This window comes from Helicoverpa armigera, chromosome 28, assembly GCF_030705265.1.
Source record: "Helicoverpa armigera isolate CAAS_96S chromosome 28, ASM3070526v1, whole genome shotgun sequence".
Taxonomy (NCBI): domain Eukaryota; kingdom Metazoa; phylum Arthropoda; class Insecta; order Lepidoptera; family Noctuidae; genus Helicoverpa; species Helicoverpa armigera.
This window is the reverse complement of record NC_087147.1, coordinates 860,611-877,085: the sequence shown is the minus strand read 5'-3', so window position 1 is coordinate 877,085 and position 16,475 is coordinate 860,611. Positions and strand designations below refer to the sequence as shown.

At 33.0% G+C, this 16,475-nt stretch overlaps 1 protein-coding gene across 2 annotated transcripts; it reads left to right on the top strand.

Annotated features, from left to right (window-relative positions):
- The first annotated feature begins 1,763 nt into the window (after positions 1-1,763).
- On the top strand, positions 1,764-12,610 carry LOC110377979 (neural/ectodermal development factor IMP-L2). Of its 2 annotated transcripts, none has more exons than XM_049851776.2 (7): positions 1,764-1,945; positions 5,978-6,140; positions 8,114-8,277; positions 10,520-10,685; positions 11,013-11,215; positions 11,703-11,841; positions 12,361-12,610. In XM_049851776.2, exons 1-6 carry the CDS (start codon positions 1,802-1,804, stop codon positions 11,838-11,840), a joined length of 978 nt encoding a protein of 325 aa, XP_049707733.2. In that variant the 5' UTR covers positions 1,764-1,801; the 3' UTR covers position 11,841; positions 12,361-12,610. The 2 variants fall into 2 exon arrangements, with proteins under 2 accessions (XP_049707733.2, XP_021192721.3); XM_021337046.3 differs by having other exon boundaries at positions 8,111-8,277.
- The last annotated feature ends 3,865 nt before the right edge of the window (positions 12,611-16,475 follow it).

The window sequence follows — 16,475 nt, the reverse complement described above, 5'->3', positions numbered from 1 at the left end:
AGGATAATGTTAAAAAAAGTCGTGGTGGCCTAGTGCGTAAAGAACCAACCTCTCAATTGTGAGTGTGGGTTCGGTTCTAGGTCGGTCAATATGTATATAGGTTCTTTTAAGTATATCTTGGACACCAATGACCGTGTTTCGGAGGCCACGCTAAACTGTAGGTGCCCGCTGTCATTTGAATATCTTTGGCAGTCGTTACGGGTAGTCAGAAGCCAGTAAGTCTGACAACCAGTCTTAACTAGGGTCTTGGGTCGAGGAAATCAGATAGACAGTCGCTCCTTGTGGCACACTGGTACTCAGCTGCATCCGGTTAGACTGGAACCCGACCCCAACATAGTTGGGAAAAGAATAGGCAGATGCTGAAGTATAAAGAAACTTGAAATTGCATGTAAAATTGCATCAGAATTTGAGAAAAATAAAACCACTTTGGATGGAGTCTATTTTATGCGTTTTTCCTCTTGCATCACATGTAAAAGTAGGTAATATTTTACCGTATGTACCTGCCTATGTATATGTTTTTAGGTTATTTAATCTGTGAGGGAAAAACTAAAGTTAATTAGTGACCTTCAGTTGACACTAATAATAAAACAATAATTAAAGTTACCATCTAAAAAAAACCGCGAAAATAGGCCTTGTTTTATAGAACATACAGAATATTTCACTACCTATATCCCCTACCTTTATACATTTTACGACCCCAAGTAATTGATAAGCCCGACTATATATATAAGTAGCTGAAAATGGCATGACCTAATCTCAAGATAGAAACAGATTTATACTTTACTCCTACTATTTCTAAAACATCCAAAAATACCCAATTCTAAAACACTTTTTAAATTCTATTAAACACACATCCTTTGGTACAAAAATCCGAATTGAGAACCTCCTTCTTGGGTACGCATTAAAAAAAACTGTCCCATTGTCTAAAGTCCAAATACCATTCATAGTTAAGTCTCAATGAGGTAAAATACCTCTAGCCATATAGATTATGTTCCCAGATATCCCACAGACATATGGGAATTCCCAGCGATCAGGACATTGCAAGACTTCTTAGTAGACAGACGTAATTAAATCAATTGCATAAGATTTTAATCTCAATTTTCAGAACGAGGCACGTCACTAAGGGAAAAATTGTAGCAAACTGGAAAAATGTGGGTTTGTGTAACTGGGTAGATGTTGTTCAATTAATATTTGAAATTGTATGTAGTTTTATCATTGAATTTGGTTATAAAAGAAAATGTTATAGTAATTAATTAGCAACTGTTTGTGAAATAGCGGTCGACTATTCCGTTTATATTACTATTTAGCCGATATAAGCGAAACGTATCTAAAATAATGAAGAAAATATAGTTGAAGTAGTAATCACATTTACAAATAATTATAATAAAAACTATCCTAGTAAAAAACGTAAAACGAAACCAAAAATAAAAATAAGTATCAAAAAATTCGTCTCCATCGTATGTAAATATTTACAGAAATAACATAAGTATTAGTCATTCATAACTATCGTAAATCTACAGATGCTTATCTCAGATAAAATCTAACAAATATTTTTAAAATTATCAAAAAAATATTAATAAAGTATGTTAAATAAACAAAACTCTAAATAAACCAAATTATGTAAATTAAAGATCCCGACGATCTGAAAACCTCCTCCTTTTTTAACTCTATTAAAAACTAAAACACACAAAGAAAAAAACCAATTTAAAAAATGGTAAATTAATTTCTATAAAATTACCAGCCCATTAAAACTTAGTCTAACAGAAAAAAATCTCCCGCGCTTTACGATTTCGTGGCCACAATGTATCGTGGCCGAGCCATATATAAGGGGGGTAGCTTAAGGAGTTGTCCATACTCCTGTGAGCACTCCCAAAGAGTAAACAGCTCAACACATTTTGTATTTTTATATTCTATCGTGTGTTTTGTGCGATCGAGATTAAATAAGGTTAGTACTTTTTTTTCTAAAAAAAATTATAAAAAAGAAGTCATTAATTCATCATTTTTTTTTCTAACTCATTAATCTTGGACTAATTATCTAATCTTTATATTATCATTTTCTATCGTGTGTTTTGTGCGATCGAGAATAAATAAGTTTATTCGTATTTTTTTTTCCATATGTGTTTTTTTTTATTGTTTTTTATAAAAAAATATAATTCATCACTTTTTTTCAAAATGTTAATCTTGCACTATTTTAAATATATCTAAAGTTTTACACACTTTTCTTTACGTTTTTTTTTTCCAAGGAAACTAGTTTATAATTAATATTTCCTCAATAAAATCGTTTGTGACAATGTGGCCAGTTTCAAGTGCCTGGCGCTTACTACTGCCTATTTCTCGTGCCGGCTAAATTATGACTAACTGACTAACTCTTTATACCTGTGCGATAACCGATTACTAACACATACTTGTATATTAGTCATTGAGTAAAGAAACTTTAACAAATCGTTCCATTTGGTTGTTGATAATAGAATTAAGTGATATTTCCAAGGATAAAATGAAATTTTAATGCTTCTTGATAAAATATGCAATTTATTTTTGGTGTTTTTTGATAATAATTATACTTATACATAGATAATCTTTTAACTTCATTATCTTTTTCGTCATCTAAACCATTTGATTATATTTTTTGGTTTATCTCTAAATTTCATAAAATATACCCCTATGTTAATATTTTTTTTTATCTCAAATCGTGTCTTTTTTATATTAATCCGGAACAAACCTACATTATAATCTAAATTCTTATCTTTAAAATATTGAAGTCATGATTGATAAGAAATCGAATATTTCTGCATCCTATAAAGGTATTTATAATATTTTATCTAACATAAGGAAATCCGGCTAGTCATTTGAAAACTATGTAACTTTTCAGCAGTGAAATAATTTTCCGAGAATTAAAAAAAACCTTTGAGACCTATAAATACATATAAACGACTTATAAAAAAACTTAAAATACATATGAAAGAAAGCTTTTTTATAAAAACTCTTTAGCTAATTTTAATATTATATTTTTGTAAAGTATAAGTAATAAAAAGGATCTACATATTTAAAAGGAAAAAAAAAACTATTGTGAAAACCGGCGTCCCCAAATGCTATTCAGTAGCAGTTGTTGTTACAATACCACGTCAGAGGCCGTCAGGCGGATTTGAGAAAACTCTGACACTAGGGCTTGTTAGGTGATTAAACCTGCAGCTCACTCGATAAGAAGAAGTTTGTGGAAATACGTACAAAACCAAGGTTATTTACTAGTCTAAGATAAAAAAGGAATGAATGAAAATTTCGAAACCATTTATCAGTTTTCCGTAACTGACTCACGTTTTCAAGGAAAGTGTGATTTCTGTAAAAATAGATTTTGTCTCAATCCGTTTTGAGAATCATGACTTTTAAATCATTTTTATTTATATACTTCGTCTAGACTGTAGCTTTGTAATAGGTATTAATACTTATTCTTTGGTTTTATAACATACCTAATTGATATCATATCAATACGGTGCAGTCGGAAAAGATACTTTTCCAAGTGCCTAAATCAGTTGACTGCAATCTCTAATAACCTAGATATTCTTAAGTCTAGATTTTTTCATTATAATTCCTTCACTGCTTTTTTTATTCACGATTATTAAAGGACAGTCCTACTAATATATGTTAAATAGCTTCCGCCCGCGGCTTCGCTCGCGTCGATTTCGGTTATATCGCGTTTCCAAGAGAACTCTTCAAAAGTCCAGGATAAAAACTATCCTATGTTCTTTCTCAAGGTCAACTCTATCTATCAGTTCAGTGGTTTAGACGTGAAAGCGTAACAGACAGACAGACAGACTGACAGAGTTACTTTCGCATTTAGAATATTAGTAGGGATTACATAGGCTTCACTTCATAGGTTAAACTTCGGTTGAAAGCTTTTTAAACTCCATATCATCGTGAAAATTATCGGACGATAGCCGGAAGTTGTAGTAAATAAGTATGAAAACTACATATGCATGAGTCTACTAATCTACTAGACATGTCTTATCAAAATATAGCAGTAACAAGTTTAGACATGTGTTGGGGTTTAAAAAGATAAAATCATTTCAAATACGTGTAACGTAACGATATTATATGATATTATTGCTAAGTAATATAGCCATGCAAACTTTCGTAAATATGTAGCTTAATTTGTTGCTACGGCTACATGGTTTATCGAAAACGAATTCAAGGATTCTCATGAATTTTTCAGATTTGGTGAAAAACTATAAGTGAAAGAAAAGTGATCGATTGTAAAAGGTAATATAACGTAAAAGGAATTTATTTTACGATGAAACTACTTGAAGTATCTAACTCCCGCAAAATTACGGTAAAACCACTAGTCGAAGCTGAGAACCTCCACCGGTTCTCAATTCGTTTGTTTTTCTTCACTTCTGTTGACCCCTACTGAATGGTGTCGTAATATGACATACGTCATCACATAGCCAAGGTTATGAGTCATCACTCTTGTATCAGTCATCATCATTCCATGATGACGTAGATATTATCAATTGTTATCAATTTAGATGTTATTCGGCCACTCAACGTGTCAATACTCCAACTATAGAGTGTGATTTAGACTTAGCTTTGAGCAATAAAATAAAACTAATGCGCCCACGAAATGAGTACCCCAAATAGCTTCAGACTGTAATTATCTCACTCGGTCTATCATGTCACGTATACTCGCTTCACATCTTTACTTAATATTATAAATGCAAAAGAAACGCACTCTGCTTATCGTAGTAGAGATAACCATAGCCTGAAAAAGGACATAACTGATCGCGGGATAAAGTTATAAACTGGAAAGGAACTGGGATACAGTTAGTTGGTTAATATAATTCTATAAAGGTTAATCGGAAGGTAACTATGGTACTCTATCTAAAACTTCTTATAAAAGCGTAATAGACATTGTCCAAAAATATTTATCGATAGTAATCTCAAAATGTAAGTAATTAATCACTGTCAGAATTTTATCGATATATAAAATGCGCAAATAAATATCGATTAAAGATAATAAGTACTATCTCTTTTCGTGTCTTAAGTATTTAATGATATCTTTGGTATTTCTTACTCATGTCTCCGTGGGAACTACCTTTTATGCAGTAGGTATAGAGTCTTAGCGTTTTTATCAATTGAAGACATTGAGGAAAAAAGGTTATCGATTGACGTGGAAAGTATTTTATAGTTTCAGATAATACATTAATAAAATGAGTTGTAATCTACATTTTTTTATTTTGATATTAGGTCGAACACTTATGTACCTATTGTAATATGTACGAGTATCTAAACTATTTCAAGAAATTACTTTTAAAAATTTGGTTTTTGTGAAAGTTAACTTAGGTATGTTCAGTACCTATTTCTGTTATCATTAACACAAATTTTCAATTTTTTTTTTTATCTTCTTTGAATTACGACTGATGAAAATTGACACCACTATTTCGGCTTTTCAGCTTTAGTTGATTAACTTGTGGAGAAAAATTAAAATTAAAACCTTTAATCTATAAACACGCGTAAAGTCCTTGAAACATTAAACTGCTTCTGCTATTCTGCTTCCAATTATTTTTATTAAATTGATCGATTGATTTTATCTCACATTTACTAAGTAATAATTTGGTTACCAAATGAGCGTAAATAGTTCTTATTAAGAATTAAATTAGTTTATCTCCGCGAGAAATCATAGAATCTCTATACCCATGAATAACGATTCACACATGTTTCTTATAAGGAAATCTAATACAAACCATTTATATGTAGAATGCATCTAACTGTATTTTACTGCACTATTAAACAAACACAGAAGTATTTTGTTAGTTGTGCAAACATTATTTTTAATAAAAAAAATGTGTTACGGAAAAGTTTTACATGTAATTATAATTCATTATAAGTTTAGTCTTGCAATAAAAAAATATTTAAATGTCATATTTATTAAAGAAAGATAAGATATTGTAAACATAAGTTAACATTTTCATTTTTCGTTTTTCAGGCTGCAACCAAATACTCAACTAGCGACATCTATTATCGAATAGCAACAATGATGACTTCACTTTCGCTACTCGCCGCTGTCTTAGTGTCGCTGCTGTGCACTTTCACAAATGCACATGTTGCCGACAGCAGAAAAGCATTGGATAACAACATTCAACCTAACGGTAAGTAATTAATATACCTTCAATAATACTTTAAAGAAAAATGCCTTAACTTTACCGTCTATATTAAGATTGTAGGAATCATTGTTCAACTTGCGATTATGTATCTGAGCGAGTAACAGTGACCCTTGATTGAAAAGACCAATTGAGAGGATTTCAGAAATTTCAAAACCTCTGAAGTTAGCTAAAGACGAACTAATAAGACTGCTTTGTTATGACGAAGCGAAGAATAGGCCAATATATCTATCTGTATTAATATACCTAGCTAAATAGTTTGCTTGAACGCGCTATTACTAGAAGACTTTAAGTTACCCACTGTTTATCTAGTGCGCAAAATAGTTCCCACACAGCTCAAAATCCAATCAATTTCCGTAACAAAATCTTCACACAAGCTCTAAATAGGGTAATGACAATAAATGATATATGATACAAAAAAAAACGGGTCAAAATATTCAAATTGTATCGTAAAGGCGCCTACATGAAATCATCGCTATTTTCAGGAATATTACGAAAATATTTATTCTGAACGTTTTGAATTTCATGATTTCCCTGTCGCCATGTTGGGGGGTACGATCTTTTGGAATCGGTTAGCTGTTACTGTTTCAAACGTGTTAGATAAGTAACGGTAATATTTGACTAGATATTGTGAAAATCTACCTAGTTATCATTTAATTAGTTAGGCTTTTGAAAAAGTTATTAAATTCAGATAAACGTGGGCTAAAACGTGACATAAATTGGTCAAAGCATCAATTTGAGAACACGCATATTTTTTTGCTGAAATAAGTAATGTTTCAAAAAGCATATCATATGCATTGCTAAGATTATTAACTGACTTCCCAAAAAAAGGGAGGTTCTTATCATTTATGAATTTAATAAGATACTTTAGGCTTACTTACATTTCCTATATCTAATAAACGGATAACATTAAACTGCGCAAAACAAAAAAAAGAATAGGTAGGTACAGTTACATTTTATATTCCTTTTATGATTCCTCGCCAACCCACATAGAACCTCAAGATTTTAAATTTCAAAACTCATATCGAAATTCATTCTTCAAAACCCGACTGACATTTAAGTATATCAAAATTCCTAAACTCACCGAAATGAGAATATCGGAATATCTGAACAAAAAAAAAGGTTTGAAAAAAAAAACTGTTTTATTCAAAAGTGGGCAAGGCTTGTATGAATACGTTAGTGCTATGAAAATGATCGATTTGACTTTATAATGTTTGAGCTGTAGACTGAAAGAGTTTGCAAGTCAATCGAGTGATCGGTTGGTCGTGCTGTAGGTCTCATTTATACATCTGGACATATTTCTTTATGAAATTTGAATTTGAAATACTTGTCTGCCCCCAAATGGCAATGATTAGATTTTTTTTGTTAGCGTTTTGCCTTTGTCAGATTTGGTCAGGGTTAGTTTAGGTTCGCCTATCTAAAAAGGTGTGCCTTAAACCTTATCATGAGTGAGAGTGTAATGTTATGACTCTGAATTACAACGTAGGAACTTACTTAATTAACTATCCTATAACTACATCCTTTAACCTGTACATCTTTTGCTCTGCTCCATGTCACCTATGTTGGGATCGACTTTCACTCTAACTAAGCGGATACAATTGGGGACTAGTGTTTAGCATGGATTCCCCTTATCTAACTTTCAGCTAATGTCTACATCCATTCAGTGGGAGTTATTGCCAGCACCGGGATAAAATATAGCCCATGTTACTTGCAGATAATATAGTTTTCTAATTTTGAAACAATATTTACAACCGGTCCAGCAGTTTTTGAATTATTCATTACCACCAAACAAACAAAGTTTTCTTCTTTATAATATTAGTATAGAGACCTACCCATTACCCAATGATTTGACTGATTGTTAGACTTCCTACCCCTTCCTCAACTACTCAAAACATTCTTCGGCCATAACCACTTAATCAAGCCCTAAAACTTACCTGACTTCATCATTCTCATTCCAGCAGTCACACCCCGAAGACGCCACCTTCGAGACATGGTCCGCATCAGGAACGCGCCCCCGGAGACGGTGCAGTTCGAGCCAGGAACCCGACTGGTGTTGGAATGTGAGGTGCTCGGGAAACCAGCTCCCACCGTCCAGTGGCTGAAAAACGGGGAACCTGTTGTGGATGTGAGTTGATAGAATTTCATTTTATACTACTATGCCGTTTTGGTACAGACTGGCTGTTTCAGTGGAAACAAGTTTGCGTAGCTGGATAATATGTAGCCTTCTTTGAGTTTGTTCGCTAACGAAATATTTTTTCAAATATAACCAAGTAGTTTCAGAAAATAGCGTGTTTAAAGAAACTTTGCAGCTTCATAACATGCTTAGGTAAAATACATTCAAATCATTTAAGTACCTGCCTTTTAAGAATAAGAATAACAGAATGTATGAAACGCCTTGAAAATTATTACTATCCTGTACTAGACATAGTTATTTTGTCATGAAGTAAGAAGTAGATAGATTGATTTTGAATAGCCTTCAATTCAAAGAGACACAGACTGAGATCAGAGAATTAGTAACAAGGCCGATGTCCTGAAAAATATAGAAAAACGTAGTCTAGTCAAATACAACCTTTCTTCTTTCAATAACCTAACCTAACATCAGTATTCTCTAAGATAATTGAAAAAATTATTTATGAACCTATTTACACATTTTTAAGTAAAAATAATATCTTATGCGAAGAGCAAAAAGGCTTTCGAAAAAATAGAAATATTAACATGGCGGTATTTGATCTCTTAAAAGTCATCATGGAAAATGTAGACAAGAAAAATCCTGTGTGCGCAATTTTCACAGACATGTCAAAAGCTTTCGATCGTGTAGAACATCATACCCTGTTAAACAAACTGGAAAACTATGGCATAAGAGGCAACGTACTAAACCTAATAAAATCTTATCTCACTGATCGAAAACAGTATACAGAAATTTCTAGGGTATGTACCAAAACTAAACATGAATACAAATATTTATCTTCGAGTAGAATAACTAAATTTGGGGTTCCGCAAGGCAGTGTACTCGGACCTTTATTATTCCTGCTCTATATTAATGACCTACCGCGGCAAATTCATCACCCGATGACATTATTCGCGGATGACAGCACAGTTATAATTGAATGCTTAAATAAAACGGAATACAAAAAAGACATTAACAACACACTTAAAACTATAATAAACTGGCTTAATAAAAATAATCTAGAGATAAACCTAACTAAGACACAAATCATGCATTTCTACCAGAGGCTAGAGCCAGATAATATAACTGTAAAATACCATGAACAATGTGTAGATACAACTACAATAACAAAATTCCTAGGAGTTCACATAGACAATAAACTGACATGGAAATATCATGCAGAAAACGTATGCAATAAATTAAGTAAATCTGCATATATGCTCTACAGCCTTTCAAAAAAAGTTAATATTAACACATTGGTGACAGCATACCACGGCTTAGTTGCTTCCTCACTTAGATATGGTGTTATATTTTGGGGAAACTGTAGTGAGAAGGAAAGAATATTTAGAGCCCAAAAACGCTGTCTTCGATCAATGACAGGACTTAAATCTACAGAAAGTTGTCAACCTGTTTTTAAATCACTTAAGATACTTACATTACCATCGTTATATCTACTAGAAGTTGCCCTATTTGTAAAGACAAACCAACGCTTGTTCCCATCACTAGTTGATAAAAGACAACGTTCAGGACCCATTAGGTCTCAATATAAAAAACAACTGTACACAGGTGGTTACCAAACGTCTTTACTTAAAAATAATATTTTAACCATGGGTCCTCTTGTATATAATAAACTACCTTTGTATTTAAAAGATTTACCTACCTCAGTATTTAAAAAAAAGTTGACAAAACTACTCCTGGATAAGTGTTACTACTCAATTAAAGATTTTTTTAGTGACAAAGATTTATTGTAATAATATATTATAATGTTCAAATTTTGCAATACTTATATTTTTTTTTTTTTTTTTTTTTTGTCTATAGTAATAGAATTCTTAATATGTATAATCTTGTTGACATTCGTATAGGATTTAATTTGTTTGATTTGTTGAAATATGTACCTATAGTCTAATTTTTGTTTTAATTATTTATGTTTTTTGTATTGTTTGAGCAATTTTGTATGTTTAGAATTGTAAACAAATTGTACAATGTAAACAAATTTGCACGCCGTAAGGCAAAATGTATCGGGACTGTTGTAAAATATTATTTCCAGCTAATTTGTATACCTACATTTGGCAAATAAATGATTCTTATTCTTATTCTTATTCTTATTCTTATTCTGAAGTCGACCATTTAATGGCTGCCGATAGGCAAGTTCATACACAATATTGACCTTTTTTCTACAACAATGTGTATCATTTTTCAGTACGAAGTGGAAAGCAATGACATACTGCCCGCCGACCCATCCAGCTTCGCTCAAATGGTGAGCAAGCTAGTCGTGACGTCAACGTCCAACGGTGACATATACACCTGTGTGGCAACCTCAGCGCTCAACCAGAAAACTGCTTCAACTACCGTTTTCACTGTCGAAGGTAAATATTTAAAAATAATTCGTAAGAAATAAAGCATTATTAACATGACGGTTCAATGTTTATTAAATAAATGCTGTTCCAAAATTTGAATTCAGCGCCATCTATTAGAAGTAGTAGAACTAGTTTAGTGTTAGTTCTGCTACTCGACAATAGATGGCGCTAGCAGTAGCATTTGTTTTGCCGTTCAAAATAGTTATTTACCCGAATGCTGAAAAGAGTTATTTGCTAGTCTTATTTACTATCGAATATGTTTATTAGACCATTAAGTAGTTATTTCTTACTTAATATATACTAAGTTACTTAATATATCTTTCCAACAACTTTCAGAAAGCGAAGAAGAGAACCTTCTAACTCTTCAGAAGCTGTTCAGAATGCCATCGAAGCCAGTCATCACATCGTACTACACGAACATCTTTCAGAACATCGGGTCTGACGTGGTTCTGCCGTGCCGGGTGGACAGCACCAGCAAGTCTCAGGTCTTCTGGCAAGATAATAACGATGAGCTGGTGTTCGGCAACTCTAGGATGCGGGTAAGATATAAATACCTACAGTTTAATAATTTTAAGTTCTCAGTATGACAAAGGGCCTGTGCTCTGCAGTAGAACAATAAAAGATTTATTATGATGTCTTAAACTAAGAACCTGAAGATTATTTGATTTATTAGGTACATACTAGCTGTTTCCCACGGTTTTCCCCGCGTGCCAGAATAAACCTACGCTACTCTACTACTAAGTTACTTGAGAATAGTCTACCTTACCAAAAGTGAAAGAATTCTTCAAATCGGTTCTTTAGTTTCGAAGGTGAATTCCAGAAAGTTTGTAGTCTTACCAAAGGCTTATAGAATGAAGAGGTCAGATAGGCAGACACTCCATGTGGCTCACTGGTACTACACCCGGTTAGACTTAGAAATATTTGTACTCCGCTGCATCTACTTAGATGGAAGATGACCAACGTAGTTCGGAAAAGACTAGACAAATAATAATGACTGTTATGCTAATCTATTACTTTTCTCCCCAGGTCCTTCCCTCAGGCGATCTAGTAATCACTCCTCTGCTATGGTCAGACATGGGCAACTTCACGTGCATAGCCAAGAATATGTACGGCAAGGATACCATGACCACCTTCATGTACCCGCTCAGACCTTCCAAAGTATAAGGTGAGTTACTACAAAAATTATGTACAGAGATATTTACAAGCTTTTGCAAAAAAATATGAATACTAAAACTAATGGTGAGTGCATTCAAAGTACAGTCAATCGAATTAATATGAGAACAGTTCTTAACAAATTAACATAAGTGAAAAAATATTTGTTGGAATTACGTTATTAAAACTTATGCTCAACATAATATGACTGGTGAAATATACTTATATTTATCATTAACATTTTCTAACAATTATTTTTGAAATACACCGGGTCGACTTCTAATCCACCTGGATGCAGTTAAGTGTCTCTCGAAACTTTCATACCTCCCTGTTACCCGGGCAATTGGGCCTTTTGAATTTTTTGGTTTTTGACTGCCTGTTACGAATGCCAAAATTAAAACTGGGACCTACGGACTAAACTAGTTTATCCTAACATGAAATTACTCAACCCAGGAAGCTTTTAGCCACGAACTTCAATACTTTTTTTTATGTTAAAACAGTATTAATAATTCTTTCTTTTCTTTTGTTTCAGCGCAAAAACTTCAAGTGTTTGACCAGAAACGTTACCCGCCGATTTAATCTCGATGTTCCTATTATTAAGTGTCGTTTAAGTAAAACTTAACTTATTGTTAGCTTAAGTTACAATGTATACAACAAAGTAATATAAGTACTTAATATAAATTTATTAAAAGCAAACTTATATTGTATGCCAAAATGAAATTCAGCCGTTTTTATTTAGACTGGTAAAAAGTAACTTAAAATTGTACTGTAGACATTTTTTTTAGAAAAGACACTTTTTTAAATAATCATTAAAATCAATTTATTTATTCCACATAAAAAAAACTATTTTAAAATGGTTCAGGGACTTATTAAAACAACAATCAAATGCAACTTATATTTTTTTGTTTTTTATATTTTGTCTGATTTTACGACTGGATTTAACTTTATTTAAGTTATTTTGTGATTTTATTTTTTAAGATTATTTTGTAAATACAACATATGATATTATATTAATATATATTGTGTAGTTGGCAGACGTACCCATAAAATTAAAAAAAAGTATATTTGTATGTAGCTTTTCCGTCCTAGCAAATTATGTATGACCTCAGAATTAATGCTTGATAAATTTTATTATTACAAACTACTTAATTTCTGTTTATTTAGAAAATATTTCAGCAACATAAAAAGTGTCCATTAATTTAGTCTGCCGACTGTACTTAGGTTATAAAAGTTGATGTTAATACATACGATCTCTGTGATTTTTGAAATAAATGTTTTATTATTACACAAATTAAGTGCTTTTATTAAATGTTGAACCGTAGTTTCTAGATAAACTAACCAACACTAATATAAGAAGGTAATTAATCACACTATCTCACAGGCGCTTTCACGCCGAAACTACAGAACCGATTTGAGCCGAAACACAGGTTGTTTTTTATCCAGTTATCCCACTGGACACAGGTGGAACCGCGGGTGCTGATTTGTGTATCTATAGGTACCTACCATAATATTATTAAGGCAAAGAGTTTGTTTGTTTGTTTGCTTGAACGCACCAATTTCAGGAATTTCTGGTCCAATTCAAAAACTCTTTCAGTGTTACATAGCCCATTTATCGAAAACGGCTTTTGGCTACTTTTTACCAGTTACGGAAAGTAGTTCCCACAGGACACAGGTGGAACCACAGGCAACTAAATTATGTACAACTTAATATTACATTCCAAAGTCGATTACACCATCAGATCCGCTCACTAATCTCAAAGGACCAGCTTAGAAAGGTGAGGAGATCTAGTGCACCTTATGACCTTAACAATATTGCGACAACATTATTATAATCATTACAATCTAACTTGTACGAAATAGGCCCAATTTTGTGAGAAACATCATCGTTTTGAAATGACTGTCATGTTTTAGAGTAGGTAATCTATGACACAGGTATCTATGTTAAAATTCCTTCATCAAAATCGAGCATCATTTGTCTAGTCTTTTCTCAACTATGTTGGGGTCGGCTTCCAGTCTAACTGGATGCAGCTGAGTACCAGTGCTTTACAAGGAGCGACGGTATATCTGACCTCCTCAATCCTTCATTATAATCTTGTCTTTGAATGTATTTAAGAATTCTACCGTACTAGACGGGTTCCTCCGTGTTTCGGAAGGCACGATAAATGTTTGGGTCCCGTCTTTCATTTGAAAATTTTAAGCAGTCGTCAAGATTGTAAGCAGAAGCCAGAAAGTTTGACAAAAAAGTTTTATCAGGTCGCCCAGGTAACTGGGTTGAGGAGGTCAAATAGGCAGTCGCTCCTTGTAAAACACACAAAACTTAGCTTCATCCAGTTAAGACTGGAAGCTAACCGACATTTTTGTGAAAAGACGTGGTAGAAGATGAGATAGAACTTAGTTTCCACTGAAAACTAGATATCCGGGTGCCTGAAATTCTATTTCAAATGTGGCTGAATTTCAAATTCCAAATGTGTGTGTGTGTGTGTGTGTGTGTGTGTGTTTTAAGATAAATATATAGATAAATATATAAGTATAGACCTTTCCCCATTTACTTACATTGGGGTCAGATATTTTGACAGAGGGCAATCAATCTTTACTGTACTCAATAAAACAATATATTACATGGTTTATGAGAGCTTTTACTAAGCTTTGATAGTCAATTTAAAAAGCTGTAACATAAACAATAAAATAAAAACAATAGATCGTTACGATAACAGGAATGTCGTAAAATAATAAAGTGTGAACATTAAAATTATTTACATATGTTTCGGAAAGGTTAATTTCAATTGTAAAATTGTTATTACAGAAAACGACTAAGTTTTAATTATCAATACCTATATATTACAATGATATTTACATTCCTATTTATGCAACTATACTTACCTATTCAATATATTACAAATTAAATCTACAATATTTCTATACTGGCTGTTGTAACTAAGTACAATTAATTACGACACTACAGCGAACTTTCAGCTTTCAGCAGGTGCAAAGGTTACCCTTAAAATGTTGTAAACTATGTTTCTGATATATGTTTAAGTAAAAAATAAGTAAACTCAACTTTCGTCCTATATTGGCCCCTTTATTGGATTGACAGTTTATTTTGAATGGTCAATCCAATACTTACCCGATCATTGTAAGCACTACCATTCATCTCCATATTTATGTACATACTTTAAAACTATCGGCTAACTAAAGTTTGTGTGCGAATTCTCAAATAAAGGACAGAGGCTCAAATCTGTACATAGTATAAAACAAAGTCGCTTTTTCCGTCCCCGTGTCCCTTTGGACGCTTATATCTTCAAAACTACGCAACCGATTTACATGCGGTTTTTTTTAATAGATAGAGTGATTAAAGAGGAAGGTTTTTATAATGTCCATGTTGAGCGAAAAGTCACTAACCATCAGTTGCACAAAGGCCAAAGCTCCATTAAAGTTAAAACTTCATTAAATCTATTGCTGACACTTTTTATCAAGAACATTGATAATGAGTTATCAATGTTCTTGATGACATTGTGATTGTGATGTTGAGGACATATAAGTCATTTTCGTTTTTTTCGGAGTTAGTGACTTTTCAGTATGAACATGTAAGTGTTTGCGGCGGAAGAAAGCCGCGCCTGCGCAGATAGCGTCAAGGTGACAGCCGGAGGAACTTGCGAATAGCACGAGCTGTGGAGATGTAGGACTTAATATTCTTGTAAGTAAAATCTAAGAAACCTACCCCATAAATGACAGTTTTCTTAAAACAACAGTTTACTATGTCAAATATGTATAAAGGTCTTATGTAGGTATGCCTGTAAAAGCTCTTTCGAAACGTCAAGCTAGTTGCACGGTTGCTAAGAGTGGGTCTCATGGAAAAGAACCGGCAAGAAACTATGGACTCCAGGACTTATTTCTTTCTGGTCATTGGTCTATTTCTCATGATTATCATCATCAGGCTTTTTAGGTACCCAAAGAGCGAAAACGTGACTCTATTAATACTTCGCTGTCCGACTGTCAGGTCTGCCTGTTAACAGACTACATTTAATAAATTGTGATAGTAAGAAAGTTGTTCACTGATGATGTATAAACTAAATTACTGGCATATTCCACTTGAAGAGATGACAAACAAACACACAAACTTTGACCTTTATAATATTAATAAGTGTGACAACATAACCATTTAATAAAAAAACCCAAAGCTTTTTTAGCATGTTTTAAAATAACCTAACGCTAACTAAGTCGGCTCCTCAGATCCCCTGTCTCTCAAGCACGCGGCCTGACCGGGTAACATTTGACAAAGGCTAAGTTTAACTGAACGATCACATAACTGCACTTAACTGCATGTTTTAACTTATTGACGGATTGTGTGGTTTGAGGTCAGTGTAGGGGTATGAAGTAAACATTATAAAATATGCTAATATGTAGGAAAATAAAACTGAAAAGGTCATTTGTTAAAAAGCGTCTCAGGAACTACTGAACCGATTTGAAAAAATCTTTCGAAAATCCGATAGCCCATTTATCGTGGAAAGCTGGCATGACATCTGGTATCTAATTATGATTATTATTTCGTGTCCTTTCATGTCCTTGGCAATCGTTACAAATAGTCAGAAGCCAGTAAGTCTGACCTGACACACGGAGGAGAAAAGACTAGTCTTTTCTCCTCCGTGG

Excerpts from the sequence above, each read along its gene's own strand:
- LOC110377979 (XM_021337046.3), top strand. The coding sequence starts at position 1,802 with ATGTATCGTGGCCGAGCCATATATAAGGGGGGTAGCTTAAGGAGTTGT. Across the intron at positions 1,946-5,977 it reads TGCGATCGAGATTAAATAAG|GCTGCAACCAAATACTCAAC; the intron begins GTTAGTACTTTT and ends TTCGTTTTTCAG. Across the intron at positions 8,278-10,519 it reads ACGGGGAACCTGTTGTGGAT|TACGAAGTGGAAAGCAATGA; the intron begins GTGAGTTGATAG and ends ATCATTTTTCAG.